At 34.7% G+C, this 24,432-nt stretch overlaps 1 protein-coding gene across 2 annotated transcripts in view; it reads right to left on the bottom strand.

Annotated features, from left to right (window-relative positions):
* LOC114324245 (dipeptidase 1) overlaps positions 1-24,432 on the bottom strand; it is a 996,635-nt gene that overhangs the window by 52,669 nt on the left and 919,534 nt on the right. For both annotated transcript variants that reach the window (XM_050646393.1, XM_028272037.2), the window contains one exon: positions 15,482-15,743. In XM_050646393.1, coding sequence (XP_050502350.1) covers positions 15,482-15,743 — 262 coding nt within the window. The remainder of the gene's footprint in view (positions 1-15,481; positions 15,744-24,432) is intronic.

The raw sequence follows: 24,432 nt of genomic DNA, 5'->3' as shown, positions 1-24,432 counted from the left end.
GCCTCGGAGATGGTTAATGTGTCCGATACATACGTCAATAATGGTTGAATAAGGGTTTTGTATATGGTTATTTTTGTTTTTTGGCTTAAGTTTCTGCTTTTCATATGTCGACTCATTCCAAAACAGCATTTTTTGCTAGTATTATCCTTCGCTTAATCTCTTTTCGTCGTTCCGTTCTCCTTGGTGATCAGGGAGCCTAAGTATGTGAATTTGTCCACGACTTCAAAGGTAAGTTGGGCCATAGTTAGAACCATAATTTTTTAGACCAAACTTTTCTTTTTTTAATGGAACCCTACATCTTATATATAAAAATCAATTGCTGTTCGTTAGTCTCGCTAAAACTCGAGAATGGCTGGACCGATTTGGCTAATTTTGATGTTGAATTATTTGTGGAAGTTCAGGGAAGGTTTATACGGTTTTATATCGTCATTTTAGTAGCCACCAAAAATTTTACATCTACATGTATAAAATGCTCTTTTTACAATGTTTGTTGCCATACTCCTCCGAAACGTCTCGGCCGATTTTTATGAAATTTGGCAGATATATTCGACCGGTCTGGGAGTAGGTTGTTATCTATATTTAATATCCGTAGGTCATAAGGGGGTTACCCATGACGCCATAACTCTCACAATAAAGGCGTGAAAAATACGAAATTAAGTATATACTCCTTGCTAATTCCGAGCAGAACCGTACTAAAATTTTTCTCCAGCACAACCGGCGTCCGAAAGTCAATATCTTAAGCGGTAGAAATATTTTGAGGACATAAAAGATAAAGGGGAAGCGTATTCAAACCTATAGGATCAACTTGATACCAGGGAAGGCGAAGCAAAGATATATAAAATAGCAAAACAGAGATCAAAGAAAGCAAGAGATTTTAATCAGATTAGATGTATCCGAGATGAAAATAATAAAATACTAATTCACGAAAAGGATGTCAAAAAGAGATGGAGAAAGTATTTTGACAGTTTATTAAATGAAGAATTGGACAGACAGCCTGTGGAGTTAACGGAGACAGTAACAGCAATGGTTACCAGAATAACAAACGATGAAGTGGCTCAAGCGCTTCAAAAAATAAAGAAAGGAAAAGCAGTCGGACCAGATGATATTCCTGGGAAAGTATGGAGAGCATTGGGAGAGACAGGAATAACTTGGCTAGCAGGTCTATTTAATAGAATTATGGAAGTTGGACAAATGCCAGACGAATAGAGAAGCAGTATATTAGTACCTGTCTACAAAAACAAGGGAGACATACAACAATGCACAAACTACAGGGCTGTAAAACTACTTAGCCACACCATGAAAATATGGGAGAGAGTAATTGATAGACGGATACGTGAAGAAACCGAAATATCCGATAATCAATTTGGCTTTATGCAGGGCAGATGAAAAACAGATGCAATTTTAATTGTAAAGCAACTGATGGAAAAATACAGGAGTAAAGAGACCAACGCTCATATGGTATCCATTGATCTTGAGAAAGCATATGATAGAGTTCCTCGAGAAATTCTGTGGTGGGCACTTAATAAGAAAGGAGTCCCTGGCGAATATGTAAAGATTGTGAGAGATATGTATGAGGGAGTAACGACTAGTGTTAGAACAGGTGTGGGAGAGACTGATAAATTTCAGGTGAAAGTAGGATTGCACCAAGGCTCGGTGCTTAGTCCTTATTTATTTTCATTAGTTTTGGACCAGATAACAGCGAAACTACAGGGTAGTATTCCATGGTGCCTAATGTATGCTGATGATGTAGTGTTAATAGGAAATAGTGAAAGAGACTTAGAACAAAAGCTGGAACAGTGGAGACAAGCTCTGGAGGAAAAAGGTTTAAAACTTAGTAGGACAAAAACAGAGTATTTGGAATGATCATTTAAAGATGGAGTTACTACAAATAAAATGGCATCTTTGTATGGTGAAATGATTGTGAAAAGCAATAGTTTTAAGTACCTAGGATCGGTATTACAGAGTAATGGAGAAATAGATGGAGATGCATGCAGTAGAATTAGGGCTGGATGGATGAAGTGGAAAGAAGCGAGTGGTGTGTTGTGTGACAGAAAAATTCCAATGAAGCTGAAGGGAAAATTCTATAAAACAGCCATAAGACCGGCTATGATGCACGGAACTGAATGTTGGGCAGTGAAAAAGAAAGAGGAACAACCAATGCATGTGGCGGAAATGAGAATGCTTAGATGGATGAGTGGAGTGACAAAGAAGGATAAAATTAGAAATGAGTATATTAGGGGAAGTCTAGGTGTGGCACCAATTTATGCCAAAATGAGAGAGCATAGGTTAAGATCGTTTGGTCATGTTTAACGTCGAGACGTTAATCACCCAATAGGAAGAATAGCTGAAGTGCAGATTCCTGGAAGGAGTAGGAGAGGAAGACCAAAGAAGACCTGGGGGGAGACCATAAGGCAGGACATGTTGGTAAAGGGGATTAACATTGATATGACCCAAGATAGAATTGTGTGGAGAAATGCAATTAGGGAAGCCGACCCGCATAGGGATAAGGCAAAGAGAATGATGATTGTTAAAAATTATTAATATAGTGAAATGCATAATTTTGGTGTACATAGGGTTGGTCGAAACTAGGAATGAGTATTTTCAAGGTTTTTTAAAAGGAACATTTTAGTATTATAATGAAATGCTATTTTATAGTACTCTATTATTTCTTAAGCATTCCCTATACCTAATTACTTTAATTTGTGAGTTTTTCGTGATTATTTAAGCCAAACATTAATCGCAAGAACAGTTACATGAAAGTTTATTAAGTTGGGCGTGAAAACATTCAAGCAAAAATAATTTTTCGAAAACAAAAAACAATACATATTAATCTAGACTGACCCTTAATTTATTAATATTCTACCTATTTGGCTATGACTTTGACACTAAACTTGCTTAAAAATTGGATATATTATTTTTATAGTTGCTTTGTTACTATTATTAATAAGAATTTTTGTAATAATATTTGTTATTTGTTTATTTGTTAATGTTGTTTCATTTGTTTGGTATTGTTTCCCTAAAAAATCTGATTAAGATTTACTTTATTCATAACTTGTAAAAAGCCATTCTATTAATACACCTACTTGTCTCTATTTGTCAAAGACTTTGTCACTGTGTATATAAATTATTCTCAACCTATATAAAGGTTTTTGTCTCGTTTGTCAAGTGATACTTAAAATTGTATATATTAATGATTTAATATTAAATGTATTGATGCTATTCTGTTTTGTTTTACTTGATTAAATAGAGCTTATGCTTCTTGCTTCTTATTTTACATGTAGTAGTATAAGTACTCAATGCGAAGGGGAGAAACCAGCGGATTCTAGATTGAAGGTACATATCCATATTCTCCCTCTGATGGTCTCATCAGTGTGTCACCATATCTGCAGAAAGCAATAAGGACAACGGTGAATTTGTAAACTAAGTACAAGAAGCTGGAGAACAATAAATGTTCTCATTATTATCATTTTATTCTACATTTAGTACGTTTTGCTTGAGAATTGCCTGTGTATAAATCTCAATTATATCTTTTAATAATCCCTAATAAAAAAAGTAACGTCTCTGAACATACGGGTTATTCGTCACAATAAATTTCGGCTTTGTCGAGACAGCAGCCGCCATTTTAGATTAAAGACGTGACTACCGTCACCCTTAGACAATGTCTTAGAAGGGGTTTATTAGAAAATAGTGTCTGTGCACTTCCCTTTATTTATACTTACGTCATTTCCCGGCTAACGTCCCGTTGCCAGCACAGCGGATACGCTCCTCTAGGATACGCTCATCCAGCGCCAATTTATGGAAAGTGTTTCGGCTAGATTAAGCGATATAATGCGGGCATCACCTCGTAGGGTTATCTTCTACTAACAGCTCTCTGCACAATTTGAATATCATAAAGATATTAGCAATCTTTTTAAATGGGATCTTGAATTAAACAGTTAAATTTTATTGCTTTCTTTTTTAGATTTGTGTCTATGCTGAAGGAAGTTCGTAACGTATTTTGTAACGTTATAAACGTCACAGGATTATTAGTTTATGTTTTACTGAAAGACAGGGAGAAGCATACTTTGGAAGTGTGTAAAATATTTCATTTCTAGCTGAGCGTTTTCGGCTTATAAAGCCATCTTCAGAGCTATGGTCAATATTGACCGCACTGGCCGATCCGGGAGTCCGTACCGATGGTGTATTCGTGTTCAGCAATCGCAAATCCTCCCTTGTAATCTGCTTGCATCAATTTAATGCCGAAATCACTCGAAACTCCAGAAGATGACGTGATCCTAGATACCAGGTGCTCCGGAATGACATTCTGAAGGCATATTCGTTTACAGCAACACCAAAATCCCCCGAGAAATCTGTTCGCATCAATTTAATGTCAAAAATCCTCGAAACTCCAGAAGATGGCGTGTTTTAACCATAACATTGGTACCAGGTGCTCCGGGGATAGGTTCTTCGGCTTTGTCGAGACAGCAGCCGCCATTTTAGATTAAAGACGTGACTGCCGTCATCCTTAGACAATGTCTTAGAAGGGGTTTATTAGAAAATAGTGTCTGTGCACTTCCCTTTATTTATACTTACGTCATTCCCGGCTAACGTCCCGTTGCCAGCACAGCGGATACGCTCCTCTAGGATACGCTCATCCAGCGCCAATTTATGGAAAGTGTTTCGGCTAGATTAAGCGATATAATGCGGGCATCACCTCGTAGGGTTATCTTCTACTAACAGCTCTCTGCACAATTTGAATATCATAAAGATATTAGCAATCTTTTTAAATGGGATCTTGAATTAAACAGTTAAATTTTATTGCTTTCTTTTTTAGATTTGTGTCTATGCTGAAGGAAGTTCGTAACGTATTTTGTAACGTTATAAACGTCACAGGATTATTAGTTTATGTTTTACTGAAAGACAGGGAGAAGCATACTTTGGAAGTGTGTAAAATATTTCATTTCTAGCTGAGCGTTTTCGGCTTATAAAGCCATCTTCAGAGCTATGGTCAATATTGACCGCACTGGCCGGTCCGGGAGTCCGTACCGATGGTGTATTCGTGTTCAGCAATCGCAAAAACCTCCCTTGTAATCTGCTTGCATCAATTTAATGCCGAAATCACTCGAAACTCCAGAAGATGACGTGATCCTAGATACCAGGTGCTCCGGAATGACATTCTCAAGGCATATTCGTTTACAACAACACCAAAATCCCCCGAGAAATCTGTTCGCATCAATTTAATGTCAAAAATCCTCGAAACTCCAGAAGATGGCGTGTTTTAACCATAACATTGGTACCAGGTGCTCCGGGGATAGGTTCTTCGGCTTTGTCGAGACAGCAACCGCCATTTTAGATTAAAGACGTGACTACCGTCACCCTTAGACAATGTCTTAGAAGAGGTTTATTAGAAAATAGTGTCTGTGCACTTCCCTTTATTTATACTTACATCCAGTGCTGTTTTTGTGACGGTACGCGCCGGTACGCCGTACCGGTACCTCTTCGGACAAAAAATAAAAAAACAACAAAATTATAGATAAATTCCTGAATTTTTTCTTTGCTCCCAAATAGCTTTAAAACGCCTTTATTTAGGCTACATTTAAAAAGTTTTCCCGGGGGCGGACCCCCTTTATGAACACTCCCAGACCCCCCGAAACATTGCGTACCGGAACCTATATTGTTGTAAAAACAGCACTGCACATCATTTCCCGGCTAACGTCCCGTTGCCAGCACAGCGGATACGCTCCTCTAGGATACGCTCATCCAGCGCCAATTTATGGAAAGTGTTTCGGCTAGATTAAGCGATATAATGCGGGCATCACCTCGTAGGGTTATCTTCTACTAACAGCTCTCTGCACAATTTGAATATCATAAAGATATTAGCAATCTTATTAAATGGAATCTTGAATTAAACAATTAAATTTTATTGCTTTCTTTTTTAGATTTGTGTCTATGCTGAAGGAAGTTCGTAACTTATTTTGTAACGTTATAAACGTCACAGGGTTATTAATTTATCTATATTTTACTGACAGCCAGAGAGAAGCGTACTTTTGAAGTGCGTAAAATACTTAATTCCTAGCTGAGCGCTTTCCGCTTATAATAGCCCAGTCGGGATAGCATTTGACCTTGCATTACGAGCTGCCCCAAATATCATTTTTCTAATCTTTAGGCGGGTCAATAGTAGTTAGTATAAATTTCAAATCTAGACTGACTTTGACCGTTGCGTCAGCCGCCATTTTGATTTTAAACGAGAAACGTTTTTGCTCATTATCTCCGCCATGTTCAACTTATCGACAAAAAGTGTATAAACTGAAATTATTGAAAATACGATTTTCTATAATTTCATTTATTATAATTTTTTTCGTGCGGTCGATACTTTCCGAGTTATGGGGAAAAATAGTGACAGTTATAGCATAATTATTAATTTATTTAATTATCTCGTTTATTATTAGTTTTACAACAAATCTGAAACTATACAAAAATGAAGAGAATTAAATTTTGTACAATTTTGATCTACTTATGATAAAATCAATATTTAAGGTAGTACGTATGCGGTAAAGACGTGAGCGCAAGACCTGATAGATTTTATAGCAATTGTTTTTGTTCAATATCTCCGTTATTTTCAACTTTTCGACAAAATGTGTAAGGACTGAAATTGTTGCAATTAAGATTTACTAAATTTTTCGACAGAACCAGTGGTGGGTCTACGAGGGAGAAATTTACCCCAGCAGGGTCCAAAATTAAAAAAAAAATTGTTAAAATATTAAAATATGTTAGCTGACATGAAACTTAATTATCGACAGACAAATTCAACCAATAAAACCCGCTAGTTAATAAAATTAAGTGAACTTAATGCATATAAGTTATTATTTATGCCTTTTATGTACGTTTGGTTGGTATCTCATTGCAAGTCTCAAAAATTGTATAAAATACAATTCTCTTTATTTTTGTTTATGTACAATTATGTCGTAAAGTTAATAATAAATGAGACAATTCAATAATTATGCTTCCCCTCCGCTTCCACTATTTCCCCCCGTAACTCGGAGAATATTGAGAGCATAAAAAAATTGTTGAAAAGAATTTGTAGGAAATTGCATTTCTAACAATTTTAGTTACTACCGTTTTTGTCGAAAAGTTGAAACATGAGGAGATATTAAGCAACAACGGTTCTGCTTTAAAATCAAGATGGCGGCTAATGCAACCGCGGAATTCAGTCGAGATTTTAAATTTACACTGCTATTGATCTCCCCTAAAGGATAGAAATATAAAATTTGGGGCAGCCCGGAAACAAGATTCAATTCAGTAATAATTATGCTCCCCCCACCACTTTTTACTATTTTCCCACTTAACTCAGAAAATAGCAACCGCATGAAAAAATTTTTTAAAAATAAATTTTAGGAAATCATATTTGGAACAATTTTAGTTGAAAATGGCGTAGATATTGAACAAAAACAATTGCTACAAAATCAATCTGGTCTTACGCTCGCGCCATTATCGCATACGTACTACCTTAAATATTAACTTTAGCAAAAAAATGAAGGAAATTAAACTTGTGTAGAAATTAATTTTCTTTATTTTTGTATAGAAACATTTTTGTCGTAGAACTAGTAATAAACGAGATAATTGAATAATTATGCTCTAACTGTCACTATTTTCCGCCATAACTCTGAAAATATCAACGGCACGAAAAAATTGTAACAATAGAAATGATACAAAATCAGATTTTCAACAATTTAAGTTGTTATACCTTTTGTCGAAAAGTTGAAAATGGCGAAGATATTGAGCAAAAACGGTTCTCGTTTAAAATCAAGATGGCGGCTAACGCCATGGCGGAATTCAGTCGAGATTTTAAATTTACACTACTATTGGCCCTCCTAAAGATTAGAAAAATAAAATTTGGGGCAGCTCCTAATGCAAGGTTAGGCCTGTTATTCGTCATTTTCAGAGCTATGGTCAATATTGACCGCACTGGGCTGTCCGGGAGGCGTATTTCCGTTTGCGTGTTCATTTCAAGACATTGCGGTTTTGAAACGGACACCGAAACGGTGATATATATCTAGTTCCAAAAAAGTGTTGATTTGAAAGCGCCAACGCCCGAAATGTGCACGGGTTTGTACCGAAACATGTGGCGTTGGAATTCTACAAACAAGTGCATAGAACTAATAGGTCTATTATTCGTTGCACGTGCTGTTTATCAACTTAGCTTTGAGGGTCGTGTTGTTGTGTATTTAAGTCAATTATTTAAGGTGCATTCGTAACTCGTTGGGTCCAAGGTATTTTCAAAATTCTTCTATTGCACCATATCTCAAATACTTCCAACTTCTTTATGTTGTCTACTTTCAGTGTCCGTCTTTCCATTCCATACAAAAAAGTCGAGAACAGGCAGCATGTTAAGGCTCTTATTCTCAGTTCCCGAGAAAGGTCTCGATTAACAAACAATTTTTTCATTTTTTTAAATGCTTTTCTTGCAATTTCGATTCGTGTCCTGATTTCTCCACCTTGGTCGTTGTTTTCTGTTAACCAGATTCCCAGATATTTGTAGTTATTCACTCTTTCTACTTGTTTTCCCTCGATATCTAGCCTTCCTATTGTATGTTGCTTAGAATTAATCATGAACTTGGTTTTCTTAACGTTCATTCGTAGTCCATATTTTATACTGACTTGATGTAATCTATTTAGGTACTACTCGTTGCAGTGCTTCTAAACTGTCTGCAAAAATAGCGGTGTCGTCTGCGAATCTTATGTTTTTCAAGAATTTTCCGTCTATTGATATACCCTGTTCTTCCTCTGATATTGCTTCCTTAAAAATAGCTTTAAAAATAGCTAAAAATATGTTTGCTGAACAATAAATGTTTAGCTGAAACTAAAATATGTTTTTAATATATGTAACACTTTTAGTACGTATAGATATTGTTGTGAATTACTACAAAATGTATACGTAGGTATCGTACTAGTTTATTTTGACAGGATATTTTGGCACTACTTTAAGTTTTTTGAAAAATTATAAAGAAAAAAGAAGGTAACTTTGGTAACAAAATTGTTTTATTTCCACAGATCCAATGAATGATAATTTGTTATTCTGCAGATAGGAGCTATTTGTGATAAACAGTTCAAATAAAATAAAATAATGTTAAAACACGTGTTTGTGATAATTTTACGCGCGAAGTTCTTTTACAAACCAGTGCGCATTTCAAAATTAAACGTCTTGAAATGCACACGTGTTTGAAAGCAGATATGCTCCGCCGTTTACGTGCCTATTACAAAACTACCCGGTCTTAAAATGAACACGGAAACGTAAATACGCGTCCGGGAGTCCGTACCGATGGTGTATTCGTATTTAGCAAACCCAAAAACCTCCCTTGTATGCTACCAAAAATCTGCTTGCATTAATTTGGTGCCGAAATTACTCGAAACTCTATAATATGACGTGACCTAGACACCAGGTGCTCCGGAATGACATTCTGATGGCATGTTCGTTTACAGCAACCCCAAAATCCCCCGAGAAGTCTATTTGCATCAATTTAATCCCAAAAACCATCGAAACTCCAGAAGATGACGTGTCTTAGCAGTGACACTGGGCACCAGGTGATCCGGGGGTAGGTTCTGATGGCGTATTCGTGTTGAGCGACTCCAAAAACCTCCAAGTAATCTGTTTGCATAAATTTAGTGCCGATAATCCTAGAACCTCTAGATTACGTGCCTTAGGCATTAGGTGCTCTGGGGGTCGGTTATGATCCGGAGTAACAAAATCTGACCCTTAATGTGATTATTTTGATATGTTTATGCATTTTTGGGAAAACGTCAGGAAAGAAGTTTGAGGATAAAGAGACTTGGTGGTGGTCAAATGAAGTACAAGGAAAAATAAAAGAGAAGGGAAAATTATTTAAAAAGTGGCAAGAAACCAGATCGGACATAGATCTTCAAAACTATATGGTCGCCAAAAAGGAAGCGAAAGTAGCAGTAGCAAAAGCTAAAGCAGAAGCGTATTCAAACCGTATTCAAACCATATACGATCAACTTGATACCAGGGAAGGTGAAGCAAAGATATATAAAATAGCCAAACAGAGAGCAAAGGAAGCAAGAGATTTTAATCAGATTAGATGTATCCGAGATGAAAATAATAAAATACTTATTCACGAAAAGGATGTCAAAAAGAGATGGAGAAAATATTTTGACAGTTTATTAAATGAAGAATTTGACAGACAGCCTGTGGAGTTAACGGAGACAGTAATAGCACTGGTTAACAGAATAACAAACGAGGAAGTGGCTAACGCTTCAAAAAATAAAGAAAGGAAAAGCAGTCGGACCAGATGATATTCCTGAAGAAGTATGGAGAGCATTGGGAGAGACAGGAATAAGTTGGCTAGCAGGTCTATTTAATAGAATTATGGAAGTTGGACAAATTCCAGACGATTGGAGAAGCAGAATATTAGTACCTGTCTACAAAAACAAGGAAGACATACAACAATGTACAAACTACAGGGCTATAAAACTACTTAGCGACACCATGAAAATATTGGAGAGAGTAATTGATAGACGGATACGTGAAAAACCGAAATATCCAATAATCACTTTGGCTTTATGCAGGGCAGATCAACAACAGATGCAATTTTCATTGTAAGGCAACTGATAAAAAAATACAGTAATAAAGAGACCAACGCTCATATGGTACTCATTGATCTTGAGAAAGCATATGATAGAGTTCCTTGAAAGATTCTGTGGTGGGCATTCAATAAGAAATGAGTCGCTGGCGAATATGTAAAGATTGTGAGAGATATGTATGAGGGAGTAACGACTAGTGTTAGGACAGGTGTGGGAGAGACTGGGCCCAGAGCACGTCAAATAGAATTCTATTTTGTGACGTCAGCACAACGTGCTAGTGACGTCATTTTCATAATGGGAGAATCGACGGTTGCTAGGCAACGTGACGTCACTAAAATAGAATTCTATTTGGGGTGCTCCCACTACTGATAAATTTTAGGTGAAGGTAGGATTGCACCAAGTCTCAGTGCTTAGTCCTTATTTTTTTATTCACATTAGTATTGGACCAGATAACAGCGAAACTACAGGGTAGCATTCCATGGTGCCTAATGTATGCTGATGATGTAGTGTTAATCGGAAATAGTGAAAGAGACTTAGAACAAAAACTGGAACAATGGACACAAGCTCTGGAGGAAAAAGGTTTAAAACTTAGTAGGACAAAAACAGAGTATTTGGAATGTTTATTTAAAGATGGAGTTACTACAAATAAAATGGTATCTTTGGATGGTGAAATGATTGTGAAAAGCAATATAGTTTTAAGTACCTAGGATCGGTATTACAGAGTAATGGAGAAACAGATGGAGATGCATGCAGTAGAATTAGGGCTGGATGGATGAAGTGGAAAGAAGCGAGTGGTATGTTGTGTGAGAGAAAAATTCCAATGAAGCTGAAGAGAAAATTCTATAAAACAGCCATAAGACCGGCTATGATGTACGGAACTGAATGTTGGGCAGTGAAAAAGAAAGAGTAACAACGAATGCATGTGGCGGAAATGAGAATGCTTAGATGGATGAGTGGAGTGACAAAGAAGGATAAAATTAGAAATGAGTACTTTAGGGGAAGTCTAGGTGTGGCACCAATTGATGCCAAAATGAGAGAGCCTAGGTTAAGATGGTTTGGTAATGTTCAACGTCGATACGTTAATCACCCAATACGAAGAATATCTTGAGTGCAGATTCCTGGAAGGAGTAGGAGAGGAAGACCAAAGAAGACCTGGGGAAAGACGATAAGGCAGGACATATTGGTAAAGGGGATTAACATTGATATGACCCAAGATAGAATTGTGTGGAGAAATGCGATTAGGAAAGCCGACCCCGCATAGGGATAAGGCAAAGAGAATGATGATGTTTATGCACTTTTGGATGCATTTCATGCACTTTAAAATGCAACTATGCATTTCCACCCATTTTTCTATAGTATACTTTTTCCTGACATTATCCTGAACACAATTATTTATTCCGGTATTTTAGTGCTAAATGTCCTGGTTTATGTTAAGGATGATATTATGTGATTTTATGTAAAAAAAATATTCGGTTCATCTACAAAAACGAAATATATGCACTAAAGCTTGATTTTATGCAAATTATGCAATTTACATAAAATTGCATAAAATCCCAACTTTATTAATCATACATTTAATGTCAGTTAATTTCCTGGAAAAAATATTCATGAGGATTTTTGCATCTTTGCATGCATTTCAACTACTTTTCAACATTTTAAATTACACATTTTTAAGCTTTCTTCACTTAAATAAAGAGAAAACTTTAATTTTCGGTTTTTATTGCGAAACTTTTGCCACTTTTCTACCTTCTTTCTACCGATGCAAAATGAAATTAATGCCCTTGGAATGCAGCCAGTAGAATTTAAAAATTAATATGGCACTGAATAAGAAATTTGGAAAAATGTCTGTAAGTGAAATAAAAACGACCCAGATATTTCATACTTTAATGTTGTTTTCCTGAGTCTAGGTGGAGATGTTTTCGTACAAGACTAAAATTATTGCGCTTGGTACGTGAAATAAACAATGTTGATATTTACTGCGGAACGTATCTCTAACATGTAAAATGATATACATACACGGCTATAATAATAGCATAAAATATAATGGTAATTCACATATTGTTCTATACAGAGCTATATAGATCAAGAAAAAAATATAACAATACGCAACCTCCAATTACAGTAAAAACTGGGATATTAAGAGGCTACATCAGCGCGTCATCAATGTTTTTTTTTTCGAAAGTTACAGTTTAAATGTCACTGATTAACAAATGGACCAATTATATTTTCTTATGTATATTATATTATCGGTTTACAACGTTCTCCGTCTTCCGATACCCGTTCGCCATTCCTCTCTGTCCGCACATTGATCTACTTGCAGACATCTTTCATCCATGGCTTTGTTTATTCCTGCCTGCCAACTTTTCCTTGGTCTACCTCTGCTTCTTTTACCTTTCGGTCTCTAGTTTTGTACTTGTTTTGGGATTCTGTCTTCGTGCAATCTTTGTACGTGACCAAACCATCGTAGTTGTATTTCATTGATTTCGTCATTTATTGTATGTGTGACCTTCATTATTTCTCGTATCCGTTCATTGGTAACATGTTCTCTTCTTGATCTTCCTGCAGCTGTTGTCCAGAAATCCATTTCGGTGACCTCTAACATTCGTTTTATTTTTCCTTTATACGCCATACTTCGCAGCTGTATGTTATAATGCTTTTCACTAGGGCGTTATAGATCTTCTTCTTGTTTTGGTTGTTTATCTGCTTGTCCCAGAGTACTGAGTTTAGGAGCGTAATTGCTTTCCTGTCCTGAGTATTTCGTTCTTTAATGACTCCGTCCAGTGTTCCATTATTCGTGATTTTCTTACCCAGGTATTTATATTCGTTACATTTACTGATTTTTTCTCCTCCTTCAAGTATCAAGTCCTGCTGCGTTCGACCGATATATTTGGTTTTTCCTATGTTGATCTCTAGTCCCCATTTCCTGTATTCCTCTATTAGCTTTCTTGTCATGTAACAAATATCATCGTAGTCTTGTGCTATTAGTATTTGGTCGTCTGCGAAACAAAGAGTATATAGTGTATGGTCATTTAGTGGGAGTCCCATGTTCTTGCATTTCCGTTTCCAATTTTTAAGAGCTTGTTCGAAATATATTTTAAAAAGTGTTGGAGAGAGGCAGCATCCTTGTTTGAGCCCTTTATTTGTCAGAAATCCTTCGGTGAGTTTGTTTCCTTGCTTAATTCTCGTGGTCGTGTTGTTATAAATTTTTTTAATTATTTTTATGATTTCTATGTTTATATTTGTATTCTCCATTGCCTCCCATAACTTAACCAAAGGTACACTGTCGTATGCCTTTTTCAGATCAATATATACGAAATGAATCTCTTGGTTAATCGATGTTTTCTTTTCCATGCCTTGTGTGATTGCAAAAAGGTGATCAACTGTAGATCTTCTGGCTCTAAATCCTGCTTGTTCTTCTGCTTCCATTTCCTTGTATCCGTCTTCTATTCGGTTTTTAAGATCCTTCCGTATATCTTGCTGATTGTTGGTGTAACGAAAATACCCCTGTAGTTATCACATTGTTTTCGATCTCTTTTTTTGTATATTGCTGACATATATGATAATTTCCATTCTTGTGGGACACTTTGGAAGATGTGGGAGATGTGGTGTTACAGGCGCATTTTGAGAATTTCGTGGGTGGATCGTGTGACTAATGTTGAGGTTCTACGTAGAATAGGCAAGGAATGCGAGATTATTAACAAAACTAAAGAGCGCAAACTAGAATATCTTGGCCATGTTATGAGGAATGAACAGAGATATGGCTTGTTGCAACTCATTCTTCAAGGCAAGGTATTTGGAAAGAGAGGACCAGGGAGAAGAAGAATATCTTGGCTTCAAAACCTGAGAAAGTGGTTTAATACATCGACAACCGGACTGTTCAGAATAGCAGCAAGCAAAGTTCGGATAGCCATGCTGATCGCCAATATCCAGAGCGGATAGGCACCTTAAAAAGGAGAAAGTGGGACTTCTTTGTTGTCGATGCAGCTTTGTGGTAGTTTCTTTATGTGCTCTTAAAGTCTTGGAGTTCCGTTTTTTATCAACTCGGCTGGAATCCCCTCCAGGCCCTGGTGCTTTACCGTTTTTTAGTGCGGTACATACTTTCTTTATTTCATTGGTGGATAACCTTATTGGAGATCCTGTAAACTCCTACTGGTCTGTCAGTAGGTCGCTGAAATACTCCTTCCACTCATTCGGTGATATTGCAGTTATAAGTTCTTTTGCTGTCTCTTTGCGTAGATCTCTAAGAATTCTCCAGCTCTCAGTGGATTTTCTACCTCCGATGCATGTATTGATTCGTGTACACTGCTTTTCCCATTTTTCGTTCTTGCTCTGCCTAATCATTTTGCGTACGTTTGCTTGTGTTTTCTTCTATTTCTGATTCGACTTCTTCGTCCCACTAATGTGGTTTGTTTTTTGTGTTGTTTTCTGTCCGTTCTAAGGCTTCTTCTGCGGCCGAGTGTATACATCCTTTCAAGTAGGTATATTGTTCTTCTATAGAACAATGATATTTTCTTTACTATGTCTGTAACTAGATTTTAAACTATTAGCTAGTAGACACATGCAATAACTATATGAAATACGCGACAGTTAAAAACCCTAAACAATAAATGTGTCGACTGGTCGAATACTAACAACGAGCCATGGAACGTGCAAAGCTGAACATGAGCCATCGAGAACACATATCAAACCAATAAATCAGGCATTTTATGGTACCAAGATATGTATAAGTAACTGTTTACCCTGTCAATTGGTTGTTGGTTAACCAAAAGCTGTGTATCCAATCTCGCTTACTGACTACCATGTACTTTGTTTTTTTCTTATTGAGTTTGATTTACAGAAGAATATTATTGCCGTTAAAGACGTTTTTCTACTATCAAACTATTTGCTGATTCGTATTACTCACCTACAGCATCTGCGATGGTAGAGACTTCTTTACAGGTCAAAAACAGCGAATAGAAATTGACCATAATAACCCCCTTGTTCATCGCTAACTTCCTCAACGTGTCATCCGGCACGTTTCGAGTCGAGTTGCAAAGCGCATGCGCCGAAGAGTGACTGAAGATGACAGGTGCTTTCGAAACTTCCAAGGCATCTCGCATCGTGTTCACTGACACATGAGAAAGATCGACGATCATACCCAGTCGGTTCATTTCTTTGATAACACTCTGAAAGAAAGAAGAGTATACGTTAATTCCACAAAATAAAAGGGTGTCGCGCTTTGAGAGTGCCGATAGAAGCGAATAGTTCATAATAATCATTATAATTCGATTCGACTCAATTCGATTCGATTCATTTCGATTCGATTACATTTGGGTCGATTCGATCCAATTCGATTTTATTTATTATTACTTAATTTTACATAAGTTTATTTAATTTTGTTTAGTTTTAAATATTCACTGCATGAAGTATTCACTTCAAAAATATGTCGCACTATATTTTTCAGATAAACTGAACAAATCAACCCCCAAGAGTTGAAATCACCACGAACCCAACTATATTAGATACCCATTGATTAACAGATACCTAAACAGTTTAAAGGAAGAATTTGCGAAGTTATGTAAGGAAGCATCCAAAAGGGGTTTAGCAATAAATCAAAACAAAACAAAATACCTACTATGCTCAAGAAAATATTTATTTACGTACCAAGACAGTAAAGTGACTCTTTATCGAACGAATCTGATATTACGAGCAGAGGGAGCGAAGCGAACGAGGCGAGTAACAGACTAGTTCGATAAAGAGTCTTTACTGACGTGGTACATACAAAATTGTATCGCCAATCATAAAAAACATTGACACTTACTTAATACTTACTTAATTACATCCTTGTAATGAAAAAAGAGTGTGTGTTACATATCGAAATCGTACCGGACTGACTGCGTGACTTGTCGCATAAGGATTTTATAAGATTAGATGGAAACATATTCTTTAATCTGGAATAGAAGCAGTGACGAGATTCTAAAATTTTATCTATTTTGAAATATCGGCGATCTCTCAGCAGTATTTTCTTGACGATTCTAACGGCTTTATACATTATCTGACTTTTATTGGATCGTTTTCAGTTCACTTTAAAAGATCTGAAATAGTAAGTTTTTCGTGAATACTTCAAAGTACGTCGTTTTGTCCAGATTTATTATACTTACAACTCTCGCAAAGAGTTTTAATCCTCTTAAATTATTACTGAATAAACTTAAATTGAATTCGTTTTAAAATGAGAGTTACAATTTCTTTCAAATGCTTACAGGAACTGAAATAAAGATAAACAAATAATTTAGGTAAGTTGAGAATAAATTGTCGTGCAACATCTCATGTTGTACTTATATTGTTTTATTTTCTTAATTCCTTTTTTTCTTTCCTTAAAAAAATCGATTGCATCACGAGCTGTGTGACTTGTTGAAACCACAGCTCCTACACTCATCATGGTTGTTTAATTCAGGAATTAAAAAGTCAGTATCATGACTTTATAGCAATCAGCATTGACTAACGTTCTGGTCAGCAAGGTATGGACCAAGATCTAATGATTCCACCAGCCTATAAAGCATACTAATCAGATAGTTTTTCTGGATGTAATGGTTTCTCAATATATACTTGAGGATTTTCAAGTATCAAAGCATACTAATCAGTTAGATTTTCTGGATGTGATGGTGTCTTAATATACACTTGAGGATTATCGTCACTCCAAATACGACAGTTTTCACCAGTTTTCATCACCACACCATGGTAGAAACGGAATTCGATGAAACGTGGCCCATAAATTCACGTATGATGCAAGGAAACCATTGGATTTCCGGAATCATATAACCATAAACCATTTATGGTGAGAAGGATGTAGAAGGAAATTGGAGGCATCCAAAAAAAAGTAAACCCATTTATTTATATGAAAGACGACGGAAAGTTACTATTTAGGGAAAAGAAGAAGAAAAACCAAAAACCCTGAAACAAAATATTCTTTTAGGATTTAGAAAACTTACGTAAAATCCTCCATAAAGTAGATGGACACTTATCCAACTGCTGTGTACGATGACTGATTCGGGTCTTTCTCTATGTTACCACATGCTACCCTCTACAGCAGTAACAACTTCTGTACGGAGACGTCTCTGTGGATGCGTATTATCATCATAGACGTGTTAGGGATAGACAAGGTATACCGAGCAAAAAGCGTACCGCGCAGGCAGTCGATCGGTGGTCTATCTCTTTTTATATAGCGATCCCGCGCATGTGTCAGACAAAGATGGCTAGACCACCCAAAGTGTGTCCATTGATATTGGCGTTACACCTCGATGCATAGAGCGGCTCATAGGCCATTCCAACATGCTGTCAAGATTAAATCGATCTGACAGCGGGGAGGCAAACATAAATGTTGTATCAGTTCTTAATGTGTTTTAGATAATTTTAGTTGCGTTTATTGGTAATTTTGTTTTGTACAAGGATTAATTTAACATTTTTACTGGAAGAATCGATAATATGCTTCATTTCTGTTATGTTTTGAAGTGTGGAATGCGAAATAATCGTGATAAAGTTCAGTTTTATCGGTTACCATCTTTGCTACATTTTAAGCATAAAACCAACTGCACTAAATAAGTTATGATCCGAGAGACAAAAACAATGGTAAAAAATAATAGTAAAGCTATAAAATGTCCCATAAAATGGCTAAATGACTAACTACTGTACCTACTAGCAAGATCTGTATTGTCTGCCAACAACTTTCGAAAATATTCATACATCTTTGTTTATTCACTGCTTAAAACTAAATAAAGTCGTTCAAGTTGTTCTACAACTAAATAAATACACAAAATCAATAACAAAATATTCGCAAAATACAACTAAACAACTATTAAAGGGGTAAAAAAATTAAGAAACAATGTCAAAAAATATAAACAAATAAAATATGTTCGTTCGCGCACCCTGTCGCGGACTTTTAGTCATGGCATGCTCCACTTGCTCGTCGACTAGTCCCTGAATGTCTCTGCGAATACACTTATTAATTGGCTCTCAGCGGTGACATAAACTTCAACGTCTTGAAATGTCCATACTTTACTTGGTATAGCCTTTATTATGTCTATGATTATCATTGCATAAGAAATATAGTAAACGTATAGTACGAAAACGTTCCATGATTATTTGAATTAATTGTTCTGATGGATCATTATGTTAACCATAAAATGGATATAGTGTGTGATATATTTTATATTTCGAACAGAACCATGATTATTAAAATAAATTTGCAAAATTTAATGGAAGCGTTGTTCAGACGTCAGTATATTTATCCTGAAATGTTAAACCTAACTGAACATAAACATTCACAGTTTATGACGTCGACTTTGCAAGGTAACAAGACACTTACTCAACACACACACTACACATGACACTAGGTACCTAGTTGCAAAAATTCACCGTACCTACCATGCCAATGGCCATTAGTTGTCGAGGCATTAGCTAAATAAAAAAAAACATTCGCAGCTGTCAAAATGGCTGCCAATCAAAAAAGTATTACCAACTTTTATTTATATACCTCTAAAAAACACCCTACATACAGAATATTCTTTATTCTCCTGAGGATGCAACATCCGGTATATTATTACACTTTCATGTTTCTATTTTTTTTAACCAAAGCTAAAATTCCCTTCTGTTCGACTAATTTGCATATCAGATAAGATATAAGCCACCAAAAATTTTTTAACGGAAGTCGCCGACATGAAGGGCAAACAGTTACTTCCTATCTTTTTCCTTCTTCCGACTTATCTAATGAAAGAAAGAAAACTCTAATTTGATCCTTTTCTCTTAACTTTATTTGCTTGATTAAATTGGAACGATGACAATGCTTTGATCATATACCCAGAACCCTTGTTCAATTTGATTATGAGAGAATATAAAAGACAAGTCGAATTAATCAGATGAACCCGAAAGACGAATTTTGGTCTACAGGATGGACAAGATGGAATTAAAATAAAGAAACTAAAATGTACTTCACAATCGTCGTAAAAATTGGCAGGTTTGGTGATTCAAATAGAATAGAGGGTGTGACATTATAGTTCCAGGAAGTCCAATTACTCTTTTGTCGTAAAAGATACGAAAAGATATTATTTAGGTAAAACTTGGGGCATAGATATGACAATAATTTATAAATATTTTAAAATATACAGGGCCACCCGTATTGACGTGGTGAAACAAACTTCTATTTTTAATTAATTGAACACCCTCTATATTTTTATATTTTTGGATTTTACTCGATGTTTTCTTTCCTGAAATATAAGGTTTTGTAATTTTATACGAGGTGATTTAAGAGGTAATTACGATTTTTTATTAATTTTGTAGCAATATTCTCACCTTATAGAATTGTAGTGATTTGATAAAAAAATTTTAGGTTCAAATGTTTTTTAATCTAGACTACTATTGTTAAAAATTATTAATATAGCGAAATGTCTAATTTTGGTATACAGCAGGGGTAGGAAATTTTTCTTGTAAGGGCCACAAAATGTTTTTGTTCTATTACCGAGGGCCGCAATATTTGCTACCTTTTTTCTAATTTTGTTTAAGGGGGGGGGGCTTATGGTCTGAAATCATCATTTCAAGCACCTTTTTTTGAATCCTGTTTGAAACTATTGTAGAATTATTTTATTTTTAAATTGAATAAACGTATTCAGTACAATTCAAAGAATATTCAAAAACATTGAAATATATGAAATATATGGATCTGTCAAGTAGCTTTTAAGTTACAATGTCCACCGCCTTTGAAAAAAGCAGTTTTGAGAAAAACACGTTTAGTTTTGACAACTTTTATTTTCAAAGTCTTCTGTCTGTCAAATTGTAAAGTGATGCACACCGGAATATGTTTTTGAATCGCAGAGTAATTTACAAAAGAAAAGGGAACAGCTGTTCGTTTCTCACTACGCTCAAGCTGCTGCAAAGCGAGTCGAAGTTAGGGATATTAAACATGCTGTATTACTGGTAATTTGTCTACGGTCAAACTGAAATTTTCTTGAAGTATTCTTGAAGTTATGTACTTTCATATGAAATAATAAAAAAATCGAAAATTTCAAAATTTTCAAACTATACCCCTGCCCCCCTATACCACATTCGAACTTATTTAAGCATGGTATTTCCTGCAAATATACAGGGTGTTCAGAAACTCTACCGACAAACGAAGACAGGAGATTCCTCAGATAATTTTAAGACAATTTAACCCAATTCACCTAGTCCGAAAATGCTTCCTAAGGGAGCTAGAGCTTTTTGAAGATGGCGTCATGTAATTAGTTTTTCTTAAATACCTCCAGAACTCTTCTATTTAGAAAAACGAAAATTGGTATGCGTATTTACTTTCTAGAAATGAATTGATTCCATTCATTGCGAATTTCTAGTACCGGTCATAGGCGTCCGTTTTGGGTAGGGCAACGGTTATTTTATCGCCTAACTTTTTTGTCTTTAATTTTTAAGCATTTTTGACTCTTAATTATTAAATTGTGAGGTATTTTAGTACTAAAAGGTACTCTTACTTTAAGTCGATAGGATACACCGTTTTCTAGAAAAATCGATTTGAAAATTTTTCGTTCTTTGAATTTCAAAAAAAAAGATTAAAAAAAAACTATTTAGAAAGATGAAAACTGGTAGGTACATTTATTTGTATTCCAGAGATTAATCGATTTCATTAATGGCGAATTTCTAGTACCGGTCATAGGCGTCCGTTTTGGGTAGGTCAACAGTTATTTTATAGCATAACTTTATTGTCTTTAATTTTAAAGTATTTTTAACACTAGATTATTAAATTATGAGATATTCGAGTACTAAAAGTTACTCTTGCTTTAAGTTGGTAAAATACATCGTTTTTTTTTTTAATTTTTTTCCATTTTTTTTTTCAAGTTCCAAAAACTAAAAACTTTCAAATCGATTTTTCTAGAAAACGGTGTGTCCTACCGGCTTAAAGTAAGAGTACCTTTCAGTACTAGAACACCTCACAATTTAATAATCCAGTATCAAAAATGCTTAAAAGTTGAAGAAAAAAAGTTATGCGATAAAATAACCGTTGCCCTACCCAAAACGGACGCCTATGACCGGTACTAGAAATTCGCAATGGATGGAATCGATTCATTTCTGGAAAGTAAATAAGTATTCAAATTTCTGTTTTTCTAAATAGAAGCGTTCTGGAGGTATTTAAGAAAAACTAATTACATGGCGCCATCTTCAAAGAGCTCTAGCTCCCTTAGGAAGCATTTTCGGACTAGGTGAATTGAGCTAAATTGTCTTGAAATTGTCTGAGGAATCTCCTGTCTTCGTTTGTCGGTAGAGTTTCTGGACACCCTGTATATGTGTATTGTGTATATATTTATTTTTATTTGATCTATGAACCTATTTCTTTTTTTACTAATATTCAAGTATATTCAAATGGGTAATAAGCCACAATTTTACCTAAAAATGATTTTATTAACGTTTCGACGCCCAAGTCGGGTGTCGTTGTCAAAATACAAAATAATACTAAATAAACAAAAATGTTGTTGCTTAGTAAAAAATTCTTCTAATAATTTATTTAATCTGACTCATTTATATCGGCAATTCAGACACGTATTATACTTTTGAATTATATTTTAATTATACCATTTGAATATACTTGATTATAAAAATGCCACAAGAAAATAGCTTCAGAACAACATTTACTAATATCGTTCTAAAGCCATTTTCTTGTGGCATCTTATGCAATTTACTATTTTATTTGGGAATAAGCCACAATATAAGTTTGAAATTAAATTTATTTGAAGTTTCGATTTCCACTTCGGAAATCGTTATCAAAATATGAAACATTAATAAATTAAGCAGTTATTTAATTAGTTTAATTTATTAATGTTATGTATTTTGATAACGATTTTCGAAGTGGAATTCGAAACGTTAAATAAATTTAATTTCAAATTTAAATTGTGACTTACTTCCAAATAAAATAGTTAATTCTATTTTAACATTGCTATTAGTTACTCCAATATTTGAAGGGAAATTCCGTGCTTAAATAGATGCAAACGTCGGCGTTGTTTAAATAAAAATAAACAAGTTATAAATTTGAAAAATCTTAGATTCCTTTCATTGTTTTGATTTCTTTGAAAGAATTAAATAACAAAAAATGTTTATGAAATATATTTTATTATTTACAAACTTACAATATTTATACAAATATTAAAACGGACCTTATTAATGGCTTTTATAAAGTTTTAGTTTAGTTTTATGTCCTCGTACATATTTTTATTTCTATTTCGGGTGTAGATTTTGTGGCATTTATTCTAATTTTCTAATAAGTCATCAGCAATTCCGGTCCTCAATGGATTCTTTTATGTTCATTATTCAAAATGTTTGTTAGCAAATGTAAGTCGAACTATAAATTTAGCTTTGTACATTCGGACATTTGCAAAGATTTGTAAAATGCAAAAATTTTGCAAAAATATGCACATTAATCTATAATTTCTAATTAGTTGAATGTAAACTGGTACGGAATCAATTTGAACTGAAAAATGATTTCTTAGAAGTGATAAGGAAAATGATTATATCTTCAAAATCTTTGCATCGATTTTCAAATTCCGTCAGCAAATTACAAAGATTGTCTTCATAAATTTTCTTAATGAGGGAAATAATTGGAATAATTCTTTCTTTTTTATATGATCAATGAATAGTTTAAGTTTCATTATAAAAGTTTCATTTTGCGTTCAAAAGTTATAAATTTAGCAAATTTGTAGCAGTGTTTAATGTCTAAAAATAAAGTGATTCCTCCCCTAATTCACAGCATCTTTAAAGAACCTTTTCTAAACTTAACCATCGAATATTATTGTCGATTGTGGTATAAAACATCAGTATGTTCTGTTTCTAACACTTCCGAAAATGCTTTGAGTGCACGATGATTTAATCCTATTGAATGAATAAAATTAACAATATTAGTTATAATTGAAATGACGTTGTCTACTTGCAAAACATTTTTGCACAATACCTGCTGATGGATTATGCAGTGAAGAATAATAAATCATGTTCTGGAAACTGTTGAACGTAATCTTTACGTTTTCTCAACACCACAATATTTGCTCCTCTTAAATTTGGTGCTCCGTCAGTTGTTACACTTACCGGTTAATTTAAAATTTTCCACAAAGTTCCTGACTACTTCGAAAATATCATTTCCATTTTGTTGAAATTTCATGGATTTTATTGAGGGAGCCGATAAATCTCTGTGCCAAAAACCAAAATAATAGGGAACTTACACTTTTTTTTATTACATAATAATGTTCAGTTTTGTTTAAAAATGAGATTTCCAAAATTTCACGCTTCAAAAACTCATAATAACTTAGAAGTACAAATTTAAATTCTTCTCTGATTTAAAATAGTTTATACGACCCGTGACGTCACATTGTTAAACTTTAAGGTTATATTTATATTTAGATATAATCTTATCCTTTAGTTTATTGGCCTCCACCTACTTGCTATTTGGCCAGCTCATCGTCGCTGAATAAGGGAAAATATTTATATTCCAATGATATTTATCGTATTTAATTGTAATAATTTATACCAGTTTAGTGTTGTTTAGTGCCATTTTGTAAAAATACAAGTTTTATATGTTTTTAAAATAGTTTAAACGATCAAAGGTATTTTCTAATGACGTTTATAATGTCTAATTTAAAATTAAGTGCGTTCGCGGGTGCCTGTCGGCGACAAATTAGTAGCAAAACACATGCACACTTTAAAATAATATAAATAATATCGTTAATAGATAAATATACGACGTATATTTACCTAGTATAATTTAATAACTAGTTATTAATATTAATTAAATGTAAATATACGTGACCCGTCAAAATAGCCCGGTCAAAACAGCCCCGTCAAAAAAGCCCCGTCAAA

The sequence above is a fragment of the Diabrotica virgifera genome, chromosome 3, assembly GCF_917563875.1.
Source record: "Diabrotica virgifera virgifera chromosome 3, PGI_DIABVI_V3a".
Taxonomy (NCBI): domain Eukaryota; kingdom Metazoa; phylum Arthropoda; class Insecta; order Coleoptera; family Chrysomelidae; genus Diabrotica; species Diabrotica virgifera.
The sequence above is the reverse complement of the archived record's forward strand: the minus strand, read 5'-3'. Positions and strand labels throughout refer to the sequence as shown.